The sequence below is a fragment of the Megalops cyprinoides genome, chromosome 2 (genome assembly GCF_013368585.1).
Source record: "Megalops cyprinoides isolate fMegCyp1 chromosome 2, fMegCyp1.pri, whole genome shotgun sequence".
Classification (NCBI taxonomy): domain Eukaryota; kingdom Metazoa; phylum Chordata; class Actinopteri; order Elopiformes; family Megalopidae; genus Megalops; species Megalops cyprinoides.
Genome location: NC_050584.1, coordinates 22,635,654 through 22,657,297, shown reverse-complemented (window position 1 = coordinate 22,657,297; position 21,644 = coordinate 22,635,654). Strand labels below are relative to the sequence as shown.

Below are 21,644 nucleotides of genomic sequence, written 5' to 3'. Positions count from 1 at the left end.
CAGTTAACGGTGTTTTAAAAAGAAACTCCCAAAACTCCTAAATAATGAGCTGGCTACGGGTTACATTCCCCTCTAATACTTAGCAGGTGTGTTTGAGTATTGGTTTTGTTTCACCGTTGCTGGAGTTATTGGCAATAAAACATTACTGGAAAGCCTATTACTTAGTTGGACCTAATCGGTCCAATACTAGCTACTGCAGACTGTTTCTGCGGGGAACCATGATTTATTAAAACGCCTCCCTTTTCTCTTTTTTTTGGAGCGTTCAGCCTCTGTACCTTTAAGAAGCAGTCTGCCTGTAGCTGAAGGTCACTAAATACAAAAGCTCTTAGCGCTGCGGTCCAATATAGCGCATGCGCCCTGCCCGAGGACTGACAGAGAGACTGCAATATGGCGAGAATGCCTGGCAGCGGAGATTGCTTCACCGACGCAGAGGGGACCGAAAATGAACAAATGAGTAACCTGGAGAAAAGCGATGAGGAGGAGGAGGACGAGATTCAAGAAATACAGATAACGGGTGATGAGGAAGATGAGGATGAGGAAGACGTGGGACTGGAGTGGGAGGCAGAGAGTGTGGACCCCGAAAACGGTTCTGCTGTGGAGACGGAAGCGGTCCTTATGCGGAATACGGACCGGTGCAGTGAGCTGGACTCGGTGACAGACCCGTTTCACATCCCCGGGCTGGACTCGGAGCTTGAAGGCGATCTCCATCGGTCGGACCGATCGAGACTGAGTGAGAACACTCGTTTAGCCACCAGGTATGCGGTCAGGATCTTCCGGGAATACCTGAGCGAAAAATCCCAAAGTCCCGACTTTGAAACTATGGACAAGGAGGCGCTGTGCAAGGTGCTCAGGTCCTTCTATGCAGAGGCGCGTTCAAAGAGTGGGCAGCTGTACAGCAAGTCCTCTCTAATCAGTATCAGGAGCTCTCTGAACAGGTACCTGAATGAGCCGCCTTACTGTCGCACTCTGGATCTCACCAAAGATCCCGAACTGAGGAGTGCTAACCTGACGCTGGCAGCGGTGATAAGAAAGCTGGAAGAACAAGGTGCGGGTCCCGTCGTGCAAAAACAAGCAATAACCAGGGCTGACTTGAGGAAACTGTACACGTCCAGCGTGTTTAACACGAACACGCCTTTCGGTTTGTTAAACAAAGTGTGGTTTGAGACCTGCATGTATTTCTGCACCAGAGGAAGGGAGAACCAGCGAGAGCTTGAGGAGGACTCGTTCGGACTCGCGATTGATGAAGATGGAAGAAAGTTTATATACTTCAAAGCGCTGGGGCCGTATCACAAATCAAGATCAGCGTCATGGAGCAAAAAAAGAACAGACACTGACGACGACAATTTGCCCCGCATGTACGAAACTGGCACGGAGTTCTGTCCTTACGCGAGCTTTGTGAAATATATTTCTAAGCGGAATCCGCTTTGCAAGGCTTTTTTTCAGAGACCGCGGGATCATTGCAGTGAGAGTGACATGACCTGGTACGAAAACAAAGCGATTGGCAAAAACCTTCTGGGCACGAGGATGCAAATGTTATCGAGGGCTGCGAAGCTGTCAAAGACGTACACGAACCACTGCATCGGTGCCGTCTCCATTGCGACTTTGAACAGCATCGCTGGCATCGGGTCAAAGTTAGCGCCTCTCCACGTTGCTCCGGAAACGGCCAATGGGACCCAGCATCATTTCCAACTGGTGGTCCCCTATGTGAACCAGATAGACGATGGCTTAGAAATTAAACCGCACAAAGCGACAAAACGGCCGCGGCCAATCTACCCGGTAGATGTATCCGGACCGGCTTCCCCTAAAAAGCTTTGCGTGCGACCAGTGGAGCGCGATGATTCCCCCAGCGTGGTCGCTGTGAGAACTGACCCACAGCCGTCTGCTCTACACGAGTCAAATGGGCAGACTGTCACTCCTTCGCCGGCTATTGTACTGCCAGCGCAGGTAAAGGCGATTCACCTTTCATCGTACTGTGTAATAAAAAAAAGTTTTTGCAAGTCGTGCAACCGATGTAACGATGCTCTCTGGCGAACAAGGCTTGTGTAGTTTGTTTTCGGAACGCATCAAAGCACTTTCGCATCCGCATCTTTTTGTTGTCCTTTTATGTCATACCGCCGTTTTAAATAACTTCCATAAACTTTTGCCCATCTTTTATCTGTGTGTATTTGAATGTCATTGCAAAGTATTTTCCTCCCTGGTAGATGCTGACAGTGACCTTGAAATGTAAATAAATGTGTTAATTTTGGGTTCGTCATATTCATGTTTATTTTCACCTCATCGAATAATTTATGCCATAATTAAATTGCTTTCATTGCAAGGTAGGTTCCAAGGTAGATATAATGCTGCCTTGTTTTTACGTTTTTTTTTAGAACCTCTGGATCATCTTGTGAATGTTTAATGCATATTTCATTTTCATCTTTTATCGGTTATTCAGTTCCTTTTATTTAGAGTGTGAGACCGTATGACAGGTGGAGTTGTTTTTTTGTATTTTGTTTTGTTTTTTTTTTTTTGTTTACGTAGCGACAGCCTTTCACATAATTTGTCATTGTTGTGAAGGGCATGTGTTATAGAGGAAAAAACAGTGTATGTACGTTGTAAATTCTGCAGAGGGAAAGCTACTTTACAAAGTGTACCACTGTTGCTTTGAGTGACTACATGCTGAGGACGGATATTTTAACTGCACTGCACCACTGCTGGGCTTCAAGGGAGAAGCCCAGAGGTAAAGAGGGAGAGAGTGCTCGCAAGAAACCCATCTCTGTGTGGATGAAATGACTGTAAAATTCTCAGGTGTGACCGCAAAACCCGCAAAGTGTTTATAACGAGGAGGAGGAGGGAGGAAGAGGGCAGCCTTAGAAAGGAGTTTATATTTGTCTTGTTCAATGCCAGAATCGCCTGTGTGGGAAACTGCCTTTGTTTCGCAGCTCCTTGGGGTTTTGCCGTTGATCCGAGCCCTGAAACTCTAGAGTGCCCCTTCACTGTCAGGGGAGGGGGGGGCTGGCAGAAGGTCCTTGACCGGTCTTGGACAACCTTGTGGAGAAAATGGTGCAAAGATAAATGTTCCTTTTTTTAAAGTTCACTGACGGACAAGGGCTGGCTTCAGACCTGGTATTGTTGGATTTACGTTTCCTTGGGTGTTCTGTCTCACCGAGTGAATTTTAGCAATCACCCAACATTATAAGTGTCTTAAAGGGTCACAGTTAATTGGGAATTTGCTTAACTGTACCACATGAAATTATAGGTAAACCTATAATATCCATTAAGAGAGAGAGCACAATCAGAAACCCTAGAAAAGACACTGTGTGTACTGGAACTGGGTTACTTGAGTCAGTCCAAATTGTTCCGTAGGTTCATGTATCATGTGCTTTTGAGGTGAATTTCCTTTGTGGAGCTGACATTTTGTTTTGTTGGTAATTTTTGAAATTCATTTTATTAAGCTGATGTACTTATCCAGAGTGACATTGCACCAGCTCATTACAAATGGACTGCAAATAAAATGAACTAACTAGAATAAAGATGTTGAGTAAATCATTGCCATATTATTCATATTTAAATAAAAACACAAGTAATACAGTAATGTATGTAATTCATCAGTTCAGCAGCTAAATGCCAATGAGTGATTTCTTCAAGGGGTGGATGTGCTGGGAGACTAGTAATCAATTACCAAAAAACACCTGCTCTACATAAATGTACGTAATTGGATCAAAACACAAACGGAGGACACAAAGAACATGGGAAAAGTGTAGATGCTATTTAAAGATGTGTTTCTTTAGAGCACAGCAAAAGGTAACAGGAGACGTAGCTGTTCTAATACTGGCAGGCAGGTCATTCTACCATTGGTGAGCAGAAGAGATAAAATGGAATTTTTGCAAAAGAAAAACAAAGACAGTTGGAATTTGTCAACCATTAAGTGTAATGTGTATAGTTGGTCTACCATTGGATGGTCTCAGAGGATTTGGGGGGGGGGGGGGGGGGGGCTGTGAACGGGAATGATAGGAAGCAATTGAAGATGAGTGGAGCTAGTGGTAAGCAATAGAAATGGTTCTGAAGTGTATTTGTTATTCTTCCATTGTGGAACAAATGGAGGGAGCTGGCCTGGAATGTATTTATTTAATTAAGCTATAGTTTGGGTATTCTTCCCTTTAAAGGAGATTCACGCATCTGTGTTTCTCCTAGTCCTGGTCCAGGTAATTCAAAGGCCATGTGTGAAAGAGTTGCTTTTTTGTTACTTTTTTTGTTGTTAATTTAAGTTACTGCATACGTTTGGTCTATAACTTCGATTATTTTTTAAAGTTACACGCAATCATCAGTGTAAGTTCTGTTTAATCATTTCAGTTCATTTTTGTCCTTAACTGACAAAAAGATACACCTTGTCTTACATTTTTTACTCAAAGATAGACAAAGCATATTGTGGTTTGATGGAATAGACGCCACTCTACTCCTTCAGCGCTTCCCATCTAGAACGGTTTCATCTTGTATCTCGCCTCGAATAGCCGCAAAGGCTGAACCAATGCACATGGGCTGGACTAACACTTAATAACCAGTGGGTACGTATTTAGCTTAATGTATATCCTGTTAAAAGATGGTATTAGTCAATATCTGATGAGTGTGGGGAAGGGAACACTTTAGTGGTCAATAATATGAAGAAGATCATTCCTGGTTAATGGGGAGAGTGGGGCCAAGCATGAACATGATAACACTGAATGCAGTCTGTTGGTTTGATTGCAATCTGCCATGAGTTTCAACACAATTTGAATTTCCAGCAATAAACCTTTAAATGTTGCAGTAAGGCTTTTTTACTGTACCTATTCTGTATGTATATGGTTGCATATGCTTGCTGCATGTGTGTTAAAGCACTATTGGTAAAGATGTGGTTTATAGTTATTAAAAACTAAATTGACTGTGCCATCTTTGTAATCCTTGCGACTGCAGCTCCAAATTCAGTGGGGTGTGCAGATAATTGCCCTGCAGGTAAATGAGATTATGAGGGAATAGGCCATTTCTGACATTCAGGTCAAGGTCTTAGAATATTAGTTGTGCTCCATGAAATTGATTTTATGATTTTTTTGTTAAACTTTGAAATAATAACCTTTTTTTAGTTTTTGGGTAAATGGAATGTAAAAATTGGATGGCACAACTGAATAGCTTTAATCTTCCCTTTTCTCATAGGTTCTGGAATGCTAGGAGAGGTAGAGGATCCATCACAGTAGCGTCTAAAGTAGTATAACATAAGTGCCTATCAGTGTTGCAGCAAAGGCGTTATGCCTTACATGTTAAGCTATGCAAATGTATTATTGTCAATGTTCACAGTATTATTATACCAGTTATTAACATTTCATGTTGGCTGATTATAGAATATGTATTTGAAATGTGTAATAACTCAGGGTATTTTATTATTGGACCATTGCGGAAAGCACTCTAAACAACCTTTTTAAGGGGACCTCATGTTCAGTATCATTAATCAGTAAAATTCATACTGTAAATGCAAACAGGAGGCGTTTCGCCTGTAAGCCCAAGAATTCAATGTCAGATGCTCAGCATGAAAGTATGGAGAACCCCAAAAACGTTATTAGTTTCCACAATATCAAAAAATTCATTCACAAATGCTAAGGTCTCTTCATTGTGAAGGCCAAATGGACACAGGTAGAGTAGGAGAGAGTAGGATATCATGTATGCCGAGGTAAAGTAATTATTTGGATCATTCTGTGAAATGGCTTTGGATGGTTAGGATGGTTGTTGGTCTTGATCATGGTAATATCTAGTCCAGACAAGTCTTATGGGTATATTTTGTTGCAAGACCAGATGAAATTACTCTGTTCTTAGCTAAATATTCATTGATATTGAGTTGGAATATTCATCCTGTTTTCTGGGTTTTTAACAGAAGATGCTGAAATTTTTCAGTGATCCTTTTTCAGTGGCTTCCTAAATACTGACCAGTAACGTTCACAACAGTACACATAACTAGAGGTCAGAGGTCACCTTTACATCTGATAAAAGTGTGAAAAGTATGTAGCTTTGTGTGTAGCAGTGCAGCCAGTCAACCAACATGACCTGCAATATCAGAAGACTTGACGTTGATGAAAAGAAGCCCATCTGTGAATAAAGGCAAATTTGAACATCCATTGGTGGTGAGGTTATTTTACATTTACATTTACATTTATTTATTTAGCAGACGCTTTTATCCAAATCGACGTGCATAGCGTGGGCGTGGTAACAGACATATGGGTATGATACTTAGTAATGTGGCACACCAGTGCTGACAGCTCAAGTCCCAGCCTACAAGCAAAGGCCCGTTTCCAGCTCTTGTCAGTTGTGTAGGTGAGCGGCCACCTCAAGAAGCTTCTGTGATGATATTTACCATAGCTGTAACATTCCCTCCTTTGTCTTCCTTTTTGGTAGGTCCTTTTTGAGGAGTTTTTCTGTGATAAAATAAAAACAATTTTGCCGCTTTAAGTAATACTTTGCTTTGGCATATTTGTTTGGGTCTCAACATGTCCTGCTGGTTTTAAGCTGATTCACATTTAGATTGATGTTACATAATCCTGATTTCAAAAAGAAGTAAATCTCAGGGGATATGGCTTCTCATTTACAAGATGTGCTTGTTGTGAATGATGTTTTTTTTTATTAACAGCTGTATAAAACTGTATGAATTGACAAATTCTAGTCCCAGTAGTGGTCATCTTCATTTTGACCTTTTTTTTGACAGTATGGTAAAGTGTCACTTCTCCTCCGGGGTCCAGAACATTGATGATCCAATATGGATGAATCTCTTTTTGTCTGAATAATGCTGGAGCACATTGAAGGGCAGGTCAAGTTAGCCTGAAGCCTCTATTAAAATCTGACCCCAATGCTCACTAGCTCTCAGTATGAGTAATCAACTTAAGATACAATCTTTATAAATACTGGACAAGTGATATTGGCAAGACACCTTACAGAAAAGTTATTTTTTGCAGCTCTGGAAATATACAAGAACTTAAGAATCAAACAAGGGTAACGCATCCTTATATGTAAATTTGTCACTCATATTTAAAGACAGATGGCATTGAATTTAGATGGAGTCAAGCCTATGTTCGATCTTGAGGCCCTTTATCCACGTACCATGTGTTTGCTTGTCTGGGTCTACTGAGAGTAGATACAAGACCGTTGTGGCATGTAATGCGGTGTAATGTAGTGGTACAGAGCAGGGCTTGTAACCAGAAGGTTGCTGTTTCGATTCCCTGCTGGGGCAACACCACTGTACCCTTGAGCAAGTTCCTTAACCCAGAATTGCCTGAGTAAAAATCCAACTGTATAAGTAGATAACATAAAAAATTGTAACCTATGTGAGTCACTCTGGGTAAGAGCATCTGCTAAATGTAAATAATGTAATGATAGTGAAATCATTCTATAAACTGGGCATGGACATTGTGATGAACCCCCCATCCAAACTGTAGTATGCATTTAGGTGTTTGCAAATGCTCCTTTCCAGAAAAGCTCTGTGGGGTGGCTCATTTTTGCGAAGAGGCGCGACCTGTTTCAGCAGTGCTGCATCCATGTCCTAAATTTGAATCCTGTTTGAGAGCACTCCAGCTCTGTATCGGATGTCCCCCTCGAAGCCGACAGCAGCAGTGCTCGTTATCCCAGGGGGTCGGTGACTGCCTCCCTCCAGCTCGGCAGCCTCCTTTTTTTTGCCCTCTCCCAGCCATTGTCGCTTTGTCCCCAGTCAGGGATCACTGCCAGCCACAACGCCATCAACAACCTGAGCCGAAACCAACAGCAGAATCATTCATCTATTATTGACCACCCCATTAAGATTGTACGAGGGAGAGTCCGTCCTCACGGCAGGGTGAACTCCCCTTCGACGAGGTAGAGGCATGTTGGGGAATTTGCCACGGGTTTCTTCGCTGTGATTCCTGCAATTTTTGCTGCTGAAATTTTTATTGGGTCTGACTGGTGTTGTATTTCCCTTCCTGAAATGCAAGGAAGCCGCACACAAAGAGCTCCATAATTTAAGTGACCCGTCCTGTTGGGTACACAACATTCATCTTTGGGTAGCTTCCCATTGCTGCCGTTCAGGTTCAGAGGCTTCTGAATAGCATCCGTGATCTAGTTTTAGGCTGTGTTTTACTGTGTCATGGAATGGAAAAGGTTGGTTCTTGGTTTATTGATGTCTGTCAATCTCAGATCTTAAATTTAAACTGTCATGTTTGAGTCAACCATATCTCAAAAATGTGTTCAGATCAAGGAGTCCTGTACCTCAAAGGTACATGGACACAAAGACTTGACTCATTCACTGAGTTTCACTCTGTTGCATTGAATGTCGGCATTCTGTAGTGTATTTATCTTTGGTGTTTTGCTCGTTTGACAGGATAACCGAGCCAATATGTCCAGACCCATGATAACCAGATCGCCAGCCTCTCCTCTGAGCAGCCAGGGAATACCAACTCCCGCACAACTCACCAAGTCCAACGCCCCTGTGCACATCGACGTGGGCGGTCACATGTACACCAGCAGCCTCGCCACGCTAACGAAGTACCCCGAGTCCAGGTAAGTGCTTAACGAGAACACGCCTCCTTTCATGCCTAATAAAACTCTTACTAAATGGATGCTGGACAGGTTGTCATGCCGGGGGAATTCAGTGGGTAGTGGGTAACCTCTCTTCCCAGCCATTGTAGGTCTTTGTTAGAGCTGCATACAAACAATTTAACATAAAACATCTGTGTATGAAAGCTGGCCAATGCTTCTCTCAAAAAACCAAACAAAAGGAATGAAACTAAAAAAAAATCCAAATAATATAGTGTAAAAGTACAAAACATCAAACCAAAACCCTCCTTGAGTGCACAGCTAGCCTGCTAAAACAAAAAATCAGCTACCCACTGCCACACACCTGTTTTATAGTGGCCCAGATTAGATTAGTGTGTTATACCATAACACAACATGGCATATTCCCCCTGCATTGTGTTAGCCTTTAGTTATTTGCTGTGTTTAGATGTATCATTGATTAAAAGACCTTAAAACCTTCCACACACTGCTTCTTGCCAACTATGAGTTTATTAATATATAAATAGCACTTCGTTTACAAGACCTCCGCTTGTGAGGAGCAGCTTATAGACCCTCTTTAATTTATTCATTCAGCGCGTGAGTCTTTAAAAGCGTCCTGTCTGTTTTACGATATATATTTTCCAGTGAATTATCTGAAAAGACCCTTTGCAGAAGAAAATTGCCTTGCATCATGTGTCTAAATGTGACCTTTACAGTGCGCAGACTGAGCCACTGACTGAGGAGAGCATGGGAAATGAGTGGATTGTTGTAATCGTATAAAATGGAAGTGCTGTTTTATATTTGCACAGCAAAGCTCACGGCCTGTTCCAGGGGCCCGGCAGGGATCTGATGAGGTGACTCGTTAGATCGGACTGTTTTGACGCATCTGTCAACTGAAAGGACAGAATCGCTCTGGGCCCCGAGACACCCTTGGTTAGAGATGACTCCTGCCGACACAGCCATGACTGTTTGCTGCTCTCGTACCCTCACATTCCTTTTTTTTTCTCCATACTCAGCCTCTAAAAGGTGGGTCAGTCATCTGAGGCTGTTGGGTGGGCGGAGAGCGCGCGCTCGTCTGCTCAGCAGGGCTGTTAACAGCGTTGCCCGCGTGGCTCTTTGAGGGCATCGATTCGGTGTGTGAAATCGATATCACGCTCAAGTATATTTTTGTTGTTGTTGCTCGTCTTGTCTGTCTTCATTAGCTCCATGCCTGGTTCATTTCAACTGTGACAGCCGCAATTAATGTCATGCAACATTCGGTGGAATGAGTCAAACTTCCAGCTGCAGTGCAGTGTTGCAGCTAGTGATCTGACTGTGTTTGCCTGTGGGAGCCTTTGGTATCGCCTTTTATGCAGAATTATAACCATGAATTTCCATATTTATATCTCTGTGTTTTAGTAAGTTACAGTAACTATAGTGTAATAAGCTGGTCTGGCTCCGGTATATAATATTAGGGCAAGAAAGCACTCAGTGTTCAGATATATAGGTTCAGATATGTATTTCTGCTATTCATTTTTAGCAGTTGCTGTAGCAACAGTATAGTAGAATGATATAAGTGGGTAAGTGAGATCTGACACAGTGACTTCCTGGTATGTAAATATGGTAGGATGAACAGGGTAAGGTTGGGGTGTTACACAGGTTGAGGGTATATGGGGTGGGTACACTGTATCATAGGGCAAAGTTACAGTATGGTAAGTTAGGGTTAATATAGAAGAAATAATATTTATGTACAGTTCAGTTAGGCAGTGTATGGAAGATTATACATTGTATAGGTTCACGTGGTTTGGTTGTATAGATACAGTATCAGATAGGATCACATAATTACCCTTCAAACACGTGATGTCAGATATGGTACTGTGGTGTGATATAGTAGGGTAGAGCTTGCGTGGTAGAATTATTTAGTTAGGATTATTTACTTAGGATCTGTAGTCTTTGTGCGGTCATCTTTGGCTTCTCTCATTGTTCTCTGTGGCTTCTTCTAAGAACTCTATGTAGACAATTGAGTTTTTTTTCCTCTTCTCTCTCTGATACTCATGTTTCTTGTCTGAATTCAACATGTCCATCAGAGAGCCTTTATTTTCTTTTACCTTCTTCCCCTGTAATTACAGAATCTGGTATTGTTTCTTCGCAGTCTCACATTATTATTATTATCATCTTCATTTTATTGATCCTTAACACTTCTCAGTTGCGCTTCTTTTATGACAGAACACATGTTCTTGCTAACCACTGCGGTAACTGATCTGTTTCATGTGCTCATTTGTGTCTTTCTAGTCTCTGTCTCATGATGAAGAACATAAGAATAGTAGCTTATTTTAATTTGAAGACTCAATGTCCAGAATCCCCATACCTCCAGTACAGTGGATGCTAATCGCAGATGCCATACAGTCAAATATTATCTTCCACTCAAGAAAGAGCTGTTTTCTTGAGTTTAGCAGCAGATGAATTGTATGCGACCCCTGACAACATAAGAGGAGCATATCTTTTTGGAAAGCTGTCCCTTTCTGTCTTAAATCAAATTATCATCATTACCTGTCTTGCTGGGATGTTTGTTTTCCAGCGAAAACCAGCTGAGTTCAAAGACTGCTTGTCTGGTTTCACCCTCGTTGTTCACGTCAGCCAATGTCCGCTTCCTGTGCAGGGGAACTGGGAGATACTCAGCGTTCTGTCATTGTTCCCGTTGCCGTAGATACTGTTGAACTCAGCGGTGAGGAGGACATGAGTGCCCAGATTTGCTGAGATTGGTGTCTGTCCTCCCTCCATCTCTCCATCATGTCAGTATTGTCCTGGTGAGATCCAGACCCACAAGGCTATGACAGGCTATCCATGTCCACCTCCAGCCTCCCTCTTTTTGGGTTTTGATTTCACAGAATATAAACTTGGGGTCTGATTCAATCTGAAACTCAGAGCAGGTCACCTGGAATCTGGATCACAAAATGCGCTTTTGCTTTCTGAACAATCACTGCAGATCATTCCCAGTGTATGTTTCTGAGGCCTGTCCATGGAAAGGTTTTTCTCCCAGCCAAATTTGACCAGACTCTCTCTACCAGTGTGGTGACACCTGAAACGTTTTCACACCAAGTCGCTTGTTCCATAACCCAGCACTGACATTTCCTGATCTTGACAATACAAGGTATGATTTAATTTTTCTTTTTTTCTTTTTTTTTTCTTTTTCATCCCTGCTATTGTTAGGCACTGAGCTCTGGAGTGCCTTCATGCCCCAGGCCTTTAAAACTGAAGGTAAAGCGAATCACCCATGTATCATTTATTTATTCTGACAGATGTCATAAAAGCGGTAAAACTCCAAAGCTGCCCGTGCCATCTGGAGGCAGCCATCTTAAGTGCACAGGTTGCCTCGGGGTTTGCCACAGGAAGGGGGCTGCCTCCGAGCGGTCATTACCAGATGGGTTTGACCGTTCTACCAGGCCATGTTGCTCTATCTTAACTCTCTGGACATGCTTTATTATATCTATGTATCTTTTTATCACCCTTTTTTTGTCGATAGGGATGAATTACATTTCATGCCCAGCGCATGGCGAAACCATCACACAATGAAACTAATTAATTATTTTGCAATATAGCACTGCATTGTGTGGGGGGAAATTGATTTGCTTAGAAATAATCTACATTTTGTACATCAATTAAGACAACAGTTTTAACATTAAAAACAATAACCTGACATTTGGGAAAAGTACTTTGAGGGTATTTCTCAAAACATGTATTTAAAAATGATAAATGCACCTAGTGTGGAAATGAAACCAAGGGAAAAGGTTTCTGGACATATGGTATATAAAGTTTATAAATTGACTATAGAACAGTCATTGACCTCCTTACATTGAGCGTGTGTGTTATGATTACAGTTTAAACACTTACCCAGGGGGTTATTTGTCCAGTTTTAATTTTTTTTTTTTTTCCTTAAAGCTTCGATCTTACTTCAAGCTCCAAATGTGAAAAACAGTACATGTTGCATGATCTGGGGTAGTAAGGTTGACTATTGATTTTTGCAGCTGAAGAACCCTAGGCCTCATTAAGGGATCTTCTGTGTATCTGTATCTTGGACTCGCATCCCCATCACAAAAACAACATGTCACTGAGTTTTCTTCAGAAGATTCATCTGAGGTTCCTCCTCCCTGCGTTCCGTCTGCCATTTTGAATCTCTGACCCCGCTCTGACACCGGTGGTGACAGCATGGGCAGTGACACGTGCAGAGGGGACACGAGAGGAGACGTAGAGCAGGCAGAATCGGCGGGGATTATGATAAAGAAGACATCTCACTTGACGGTGTCTCCAACACCCACACCCCACCCACCCTTTCCCCGCTCTGGACAGGCCCCATCTGATGGTGATGATGTGTGAATGTGACATGCTGAGACGTCCCTGCCACAACGCGTAACGGCACTGGCCCCCCCTTCCGATTCCGTCAGGTTTAAAGCCGAAAAAAACCCCCAAAAGATCTGGATTGACGTCTAATGCGGGCCATGTTTCCTTTGTCCTGAAGCCCCCTTTATTGCAAGAAACACGGCAGGCAGCTGAATCATGGTGTATTTCTTATTAATGTCTTTCTTGTGAAAAAGGACTTTAGTTCCATGATGATTTATGTTTGAATTGTTGAACAAAACAGTTGAAGTGTGTCCATAAGGAAAATAAAGTTACTTGAAGGCCATTTTCTGTTGTGATGTAGTGATGGTCAAGGGTGTAAAAAAAAAAAAATTTATATATATATATATATATATATATATTTTTTTTTTTTTTTTACACCCTTGACCATCAATACATTTCTGTACAGTATGTTTGTGTATATGTGTATGGATACAGTATATGCATGTGATTCCCTGTGGAGAATTAATTCGCTTCAGTTTTTCTGAGATTCTGAAACTGTTAGAGGCACCTCCTATGTCATGGTACAGTGCAGTCCAATTAGTCTGATTTAATGAAATCAGGTTGAAAGGAAGAGGCAAGATCATCCCCCCCACATACACACACACACTCTCTCTCTCTCTCTCTCTCTCTCCCTCTCTCCCTCCCACACACACACACACATACACACACACACACACACACGCCTCCCACTCCCTCATAAGCACTGCCCTACCATAACCTGTAAGTCCTTCATGAGACTCTCACTTGTTAGAGGTAATTTCCCAGACTGCATTGCAGGTCATGTCTTGCAGGATCCACAGACTGTGACAGGACTCCCACTCTGTTGTAACACCACAGCATGTGAAGCATCATAGCACACTGAGAGATAGACCAGAGGACTTCTAGACTCTGCTAATGTACTTTAACAGGCAGCTTGAACTACTGTGATCAGCATCACAATTGAGAATGTCTTCCTTTCTTTGAGATGTATGTGTGTGATAATTTTTTTTCTAGTGTCAAAAATTTTAAGCAGTTGCATTGAGAAAACCATTAGTTTAGGCTGCAGCTGAGGTGAATATAGTGAACATGTTTTGTTTTATTTTTCAAACTAGTTAACCAAATCAGATTTTTGTGTTTGATTGTTTTAATTGTAGCATTTTTAAATACAAGCATTGTCTTGTTTTCTTCAAACTTCTAACCCTTTAATAAAATCATCATGGGACTGGATTTATCCCTTTGAAAAGCAGCAGTTATTGACAGGCCCTTGTATAACTCACCCCTCTCTCTCTCTCTCTCCCACCCCCCCCCCCCAGAATTGGCCGGCTCTTCGATGGCACAGAGCCCATCGTGCTGGACAGCCTTAAACAGCACTACTTCATCGACAGAGACGGCCACATGTTCCGGTACATCCTCAACTTCCTCAGGACCTCCAAACTCCTCATCCCCGACGACTTCAAAGTAAGTATGGTGTGTGTCTGCTTGCTTCAAGGGCACCACGGAGGCACTTTCTTTTGTTCCAAAACCTGTGTCAGCACAGCATGCCCCCATTAACTGTGCTATTAAAATCTCCCTTCTGTGAGCACACTGGAATGTTTTTTCACAGCCACCGCTGTTTTTTAGTAGCATGTTCAAGTCTCAGAAAAGAAAAGAGTCTTGTGCATTAGGGGCGGTTTGAAGGCGTGATGTACTGTATGTATGTCATTGTCAGGTTATTTGTAAAAGACTGTATATGGCACTTTGAATAAGGATGTTTAGCAACTTGTGCCAAGCATTAAGTATTGATATTATTGTAGTGTTCATGAGGTCTCTTCATTTATTTATTTGCTTGCTTGGCAGATGCCCTTATCCAGAGCGACGTACATAGCTTGGATATCATAATTTACCCAACTGGACATTTACTGAAGCAATAGGGGTCAATTACCTTGCTCAAGGGTACAACAGCAGTGCTACACCTGGGGATGAGACCTTGAGGTTATACGACCTGCCCCTTACCACTAGACCACGCTGCTGCCCTCTCCTTTTCTCCCCCTCTCCCTCACTCCCTCACTCTGTTCAGTCTTCTGGACTACAGCCTGCTGTTCGAGGTGGCATGGTACTTCTAGCTGTGCTCTATGCTAAACAATAATAATCTCCTCCCTCTGTGTCCCTCCCTCACTCAGGGCTACAGCCTCCTGTACTAGGAGGAGTGGTACTTGTAGGATGAGGAGGTACTAGTATCTTTGCTCTATATGTCAAATAATAATATTCACCCCTCTGTGTCCCTCCCTCACTCAGGACTACAGCCTGCTGTCTTAGGAGGTGTGGTACTTCTAGCTGTACTCTGTGTTAAATAATAATAATCTTCACCCTCTGTGTCTCTCCCAGGACTACAGCCTCCTGTATTAGGAGGAGATGTAGCAGTTGTGCTCTATGTGTTAAATAATAATAATCTTCACCTCCTTTGTCCCTCCCTTACTCAGGACTACAGCCTCCTGTATTAGGAGGAGATGTAGTAGCTGTGCTCTATGTGTTAAATAATAATAATCTCCTCCCTCTGTGTCCCTCCCTTACTCAGGACTACAGCCTGCTGTATGAGGAGGCGCGGTACTTCCAGCTGCAGCCCCTGCTGGCGGAGATGGAGCGCTGGAGGCAGGAGAGGGAGCTGGGCCGGGTGTCGCGACCCTGCGAGTGCCTGGTGGTGCGCGTGGCACCCGACCTGGGCGAGAGGATCACCCTCAGCGGGGACAAGGCGCTCATCGAGGATGTCTTCCCTGAGATCGGCGATGTCATGTGCAACTCGGTCAACGCCGGCTGGAACCACGACTCCACGCACGTCATCCGCTTCCCACTCAACGGCTACTGCCACCTCAATTCTGTCCAGGTGAGGCCCTGCCGAAAGCCGCCTGTGAGGGAGAGCCTTCACCCCCCCTAGAAAATGACTGCTTCTTAGTTGTTAATTTGTGATTGATGTGCATATGAAGCCAGCCATTGGTTAAGGGGCCACACCTGCCTAATCAAAGGTGCATTAAATACAGGTATGGTGCTTGTGGCCAAGGCTGAGTTTCTTGCTGTGTGTTTTAAAATAATTGATTTGATTTTTTGTAAGTTCGTTTCTCCTGTTCGTTTGTTTTGTGAGAACCACTGGCCAGCTCCCTCACACCATCGAATAGGAGACTACCCATTTGTGTGCAAAATTTTTTGGTCTGTTTTTGTCATCTGTGGGGGTTTGTTTCTGACAAGGCCATCTCAAAGCAGCAGGACATAAGTGTCTGTGAACATTTGCATCCCTGAGCATTCTGGCGCCTCTGCTACATGCAGATCTCCAGCTATTCATTTTTGGGTCTCTCATCCTCGGCCGCTCCATGGTTCTGTGCGCGCTCTGACCCATCTGCTACCGCACGGCTGAAACGGCGTACTTTGGGGCGAACGCTCATATGTGCCCCCTCAGAAGGTCGCCGCGGGTATGGCATGCGCCCGTTCATACATTTCGGGAGGGCGTGGATTCGATGGCCCCCCGACCGGGTTGGGTCTTGAAAGAGCACGCTAGGACAGGCTGTCTGGAGGCAGGGTATAATCCTGTTTGGTTATTAAAACATATCGCCACTGGCTCCTGTATCTGTGCTAATGGAGAGGAGACGGAAATTGCCAGCAGTGCGAGACCTTTGTAGTTTGGCATGCGGTCCAGCCTGAAGCTGGGGAAGGCTTCTGAGCTTCGGAGCTGCCAAGTGGCAAAAAAAAAAAAAAAAAAAAACCCGTGCTCCCCGAGGGCACTCGAATGGAATGTGATCTCAGTGCCTTCTGGAGAGAACGTCTATGCGACCAAAGAATTGTGTGTGGGGGGGGGGGGGGGGGGGTCATGTGTCTGCAGTGAGAATATACCGTTGTCAGGTTTATTGGGCAACTGTAAACGGGAAAGCTGTTGAGTCGCAAATGAAAATGTGCTTGTGTGTTCATCCCATTTCTCTGTGTGTGTGTGTGTCTCTCTCTCTCGCCTTTCTGTCTGTCTCCCACACACAAACTCACACACACAAACACACATAGTTTGCTTCCTTTTCTAATCTCAAGTAGCTTTTTGATTAGCCCTTTATTTTAAATGAAGAAGGTCAACATTGCACCTTTTAACCCTGTGCACAAAATGCACACATACAAGAGAAAAGTACATTGGGTGGATACAAATATGGTAGCCCCTATGAAGTTGGCATAGCCTGTACACTTTTAAGCACCAACTACACAGCTATGATTCACACAGGAATTTAAATAATATTGATTGAGTTTAGGAAAAAATTGAGACATTCTGCTTAGACATAGTACATCTGTCATTTGTTTTCTGGCAAGGTCCACTGTACACTGTACATATGTCAGGAGCCACTCTGCACTTGTAGTTAATCCAATCACATGCTCTGCTGGTAGTTTTTTCTATTTGTTAAACAGAGAAACAGCTGTCAGTACACAACACTGCACACATCACTCTGTGTGTGTGTGTGTGTGTGTGTGTGTGCGCGTCTTCTCCATACCTGGCAGTGTACATGCATTCAGAGCAGAAATGTTCAGAACGGTGCCAATTGAGTGCTGTAGCTAAAGTGATAGCTACAACTAATAGAAGATTAAGCTGGTCAAATTTAATAAGTTACAAAATATACCCAGAAATGTGCACAAAAATAAATGTAGGCTGAATTTAATAAAACATTTATTTAAAACATTTATTTCTTGACATTTGCATCTGATTCATGATTTTTTTCTGCGAATTATTCGTTTATTTGTTTGTTTTTTAAATTTGCCAACATATATTTGTAAATATATAGACATATTTTGACAGGTTTAATCCTCCGTTAAGAAATACCAAAAGTTTCTTTAGATGTATGAAGAAATTTCTGGAAATCATTCAGTGCAAATCCTCTCACCGTGGGCAAACTCTGCTTTATGCAAAAACCAATTTCGATTTTTGGCAAGAGGAGGTCAAATGACTGTGCCAAACACGTGCAAAGTTTAAAGCAATGTTTTCTTAGCAAAAAATATGACTAAACAACAATGCCAGTGTATGTTGCTTTAGTTGAAGATGGCATTTTTATGAGAATTTTATTGGATTTAAAAGTTGAAAGACATTAACATTGCTTGTAATTTTTCTGCCATAACAGGAGGTAGGTGGGGGGTGTGGCCTCTGCATACTACTAATATCGATACTCCTGATGCTACTGATACTTCTAAATGAAACAGCAGACTTCTAAATTTTACACCTCCCACTGTTATTTCCCAGTCTTGGAAGATATCATGTGAAAAACAGGATTCAATGTACTGTATATTTTTGTATATCATTTGTCACAAACTGCAGAAAGCCTTTTTGGTTTTATTTAATTTCCATTGGCACAAACATGGCTTTGTGGGTGGTGTTTTGACGGAACCATGCTCCTCTGTGATTGGCAGGTTCTGGAGCGGCTACAGCAGCGCGGGTTTGAGATCGTGGGTTCCTGTGGAGGGGGTGTGGACTCCTCTCAGTTCAGCGAGTACGTCCTGAGGAGAGAAATCCGGAGGGGGCAGCGCGGGCCCTCTGTCATCCGGATAAAACAGGAGCCGCTGGATTAGAGGCCGCCCCTCAACAGGCTCCGCCCCCACAGAGCACTACAAAAAACAGCAGACGTTTCAAAAGGCAGCCAGTACTCGACACCGTGGACTCCTACTTTTTTTTTCTTTTCTTTTTTATTGCATTGACTTTGAATCTGGAGAACCACTGAGGGAATGAAACAAAAAAACTATACATGAATTTATTACTGAAAGACTTCACTAAGAACATCTCACGAAATTCTGAACCTTCTGGAGTTTTGTGATTGACAAGCTCAAGAAGCCCTACCCTTCTACTAAGATTTTATTCCCAGAATTCCCAGAGTCCAGAGTAAAAAGTTTGTTTTAAAACTTTGAGGATGCATCTCATAAAAATGTCCTTACAACTTTGAGCAGGTGTATTGCAGAGGACTGGTATCACAGTCTAAATCAATGCTTCCTCTACATTTTGACTGCATTATATCAATATAAAAAGATGACTACAGTCAGTGGATAAACTCTGGAAAACTGTGAACATATTGGCATTTTCATTAACTTCAAATAATCTTGTTTTTTAATGCAAGGTCTGTGAAATGCCTAGCAATGTTTCCATATTCTAAATATACACAATTCTTATTAAACAGGTCAAAGGCAAGACAATTTTATGTCAAAAAATAAAAGTTAAAAAAATAGAATGCATTTTTTAATGGAAAGATACAATATATAGGTCTTTGCCATGAAGATCCATGTCAATATAGATGTAAAGAATTTTCCTTTTTTAAGTAACGACACAATATGCTCTGCTAAAATGACTTTTATTTTAAAGGGCACATGTCTAAGACCATATTTGTCTGGGAAATCTAACCCAGCCTAAATTAAATAGATTTAAATGACTGGGAATAACAATTGACCACAATCTGCCATTAACTGACAGACTGCAAAAAATGTGTGTATCTATGTAATATGTATAATTTTGTTTCTGTTTTTTATCTTGTCATTTTGGACAAAAATATGTTACTTTTGTGTTCATTGATGATACAGCTTGTCTGTTATATGAACTGTTTGAGGGACTTTCCATTGATAAAGATGTGTAACAAAGGACTCAACAAAATGGGTTAAATGGTAAGACAACTGACTGCAGTTTCATTATCATTATCATCAATGATGTTCATTACGCTACATGTTAACAAAATTGGATGAAGATCAATGTATTACCTTTGGGACATCACTTGTCCTCTACTGAAGTCCTGATGAACAAGCTCACTAAAATAAAGTCACGAGGAATGTAATAAAGTATGTTAATAAATGTTTAACAAAATATTTGTTCAAGTGTTTAACAAAAGTGGAGATAATCTTCAAGTTGGAAGCCTGAAGCTCTGTGTTAAGTAGACAGTTTACAACAAAACAGGCTTGCAGTATTTAACAGTTTTGAGTGGTGTGAGTGGGTAACAGGCGCATTTATAGTATATGTAAGTAAGTATGTTGATACTGTACATGTATCAGAGTGATCTAATACTCTCTCTCAATAACACTGCTTTGTTGGGAGAAATTAAGAGTCACAAATTCATCATGTTCACCGTGTAAAATTGCGTCACAAGAAGGGAGCTACTGTTTATAACATTGCTTCAATACTCACCTTCTTACATGCTAGACCGGTCAGTCATAACTGTACCATAGCATTGTTTCAAGCTATCTCAGCAGTTACAATAAAGGGAAACGTAAGCCACACACATGTAGGATTACTAATTAATAAGAGTTCTGCCCCTTATGTTTTAATTTTTTTTATATTTATAACTGTATTAATATATTTTGGGGCTTTTCAACCTTTTACGTCTCCAGACTCCCTCAAGAAAGACTAGGGACATTTTGACCCCCAGAAAAGATATGCTATACTGTATGTGTGTTAAATTTCACCATAGTTACAATTTCTAACATTTTGCCAAATGATATATTCTATTAACTTCGGTGGTCGTCTGCAGTGATTGGTGGAGTAACGTCATATTTTCTGTGGGTGGTCTTCTGCAGTGATTGGTGAAGTGATGTCACATCCTTCTCAAGGGCTCTTGAAGCTGTGTCAGGCAGCAGTCTGATCCATCCTTTGTTAGCACTGAGGCCCAAACAGTCTAGAAACTCCTACCCTGGAGCAAAAAACTGAAGTCATTTTTTTCTATGGGAGAACAGAGAACCAAGTGATATGTGTGCTGCCCATAATTTGGCTGGATAAAATATGCTTCCAATCCACAAGAGTTCCTGCACAATACAATATTCTCCATTCTCTCCATTCTGTTTCCTGGTAGGTTAAATATATTGTGCATCTATATGGATGGATTCTTTCCTCCTGAAGGAATACTCCCAGGAGGCCTAACATGAAAGTTTCTTTGTCAAGCACTGCTATACCCCTGTCCATACCTGTAGCAGTGAACTTGAGCTGCAAATGTTGCTGTTGCTGTTGTCTAACACACACTCTGAATGTCAAGACAGTTAAATATACTATTTAAAATCAATAAATTCATGTACATTCACATAAATACATTATATTTGTACACTTACATTTATATATTAGCAGATCTTTAATTCATTATATTTTACATCATCCCCTTATACAGCTGAATATTTACTGTGACTATTTAGGTTAAGTACCTTGCCCAAGGGTACAATAGAAGTGCCCCACCTGGGAACTGAACTGGTAACCGCAAGGCTACAAGCCCTGCTTTTTACTGCTATGCCAACATGTATCATTAGCATACACAACCATGAATAACAGTGAACATGCAGCAAATGATAAACATGTTTCACGATTACAGGCAATTCTGGACACTGCAAAAACAGGAGTGGGTGCCCAGGAGTGTGTGTGATTCCAATGATACTAAACTTTTAAGAAAACTCACACTCCCTGGGAAAGCTGAAACACTCCGTATAGAGGACTGACTCACTGGATCTCCAGGAAGCAGGTGAGAAAAGCTCTGAAGCCCGCGTTAGGCTCCACTTCATGTCAGCTGAGGTGACGGAGACTGATTCGCTCAGCTCAGCATTCATAATGTGCACCTGTCTTACGGTCAGGATCTCTCTCATGATAAATTCAAGGTTTTTGAGATAAAAGTCAAAGAGGTGAGAGTAATGCACAGAGCACAAGGTAAACACGCAGACATCACACCGCACCATTTGCAAATGATTTTCGGTTACATTTCCATCAATCTCACTTCCCTCTTCCAAGGGACATTCATTCAACAGTATAAAACAGACATTCATTATCCTAT

General features: G+C 42.0%; 1 protein-coding gene across 2 annotated transcripts in view; it reads left to right on the top strand.

Moving 5' to 3' along the window:
* The window catches only part of LOC118772866 (BTB/POZ domain-containing protein KCTD1), a 29,749-nt gene extending 10,795 nt beyond the window's left edge, over positions 1–18,954 (top strand). Inside the window, exons 1-5 of one of the 2 annotated variants that reach the window (XM_036521505.1) lie at positions 362–1,944; positions 8,345–8,523; positions 14,187–14,331; positions 15,428–15,733; positions 18,274–18,954. In XM_036521505.1, coding sequence (XP_036377398.1) covers positions 388–1,944; positions 8,345–8,523; positions 14,187–14,331; positions 15,428–15,733; positions 18,274–18,432 — 2,346 coding nt within the window. In that variant the 5' untranslated portion in view covers positions 362–387 and the 3' untranslated portion in view covers positions 18,433–18,954. Of the gene's footprint in view, positions 1–361; positions 1,945–8,344; positions 8,524–14,186; positions 14,332–15,427; positions 15,734–18,273 lie in introns of those variants that run through there. The other variant, XM_036521506.1, reaches the window with a different exon arrangement.
* Positions 18,955–21,644: the final 2,690 nt, after the last annotated feature.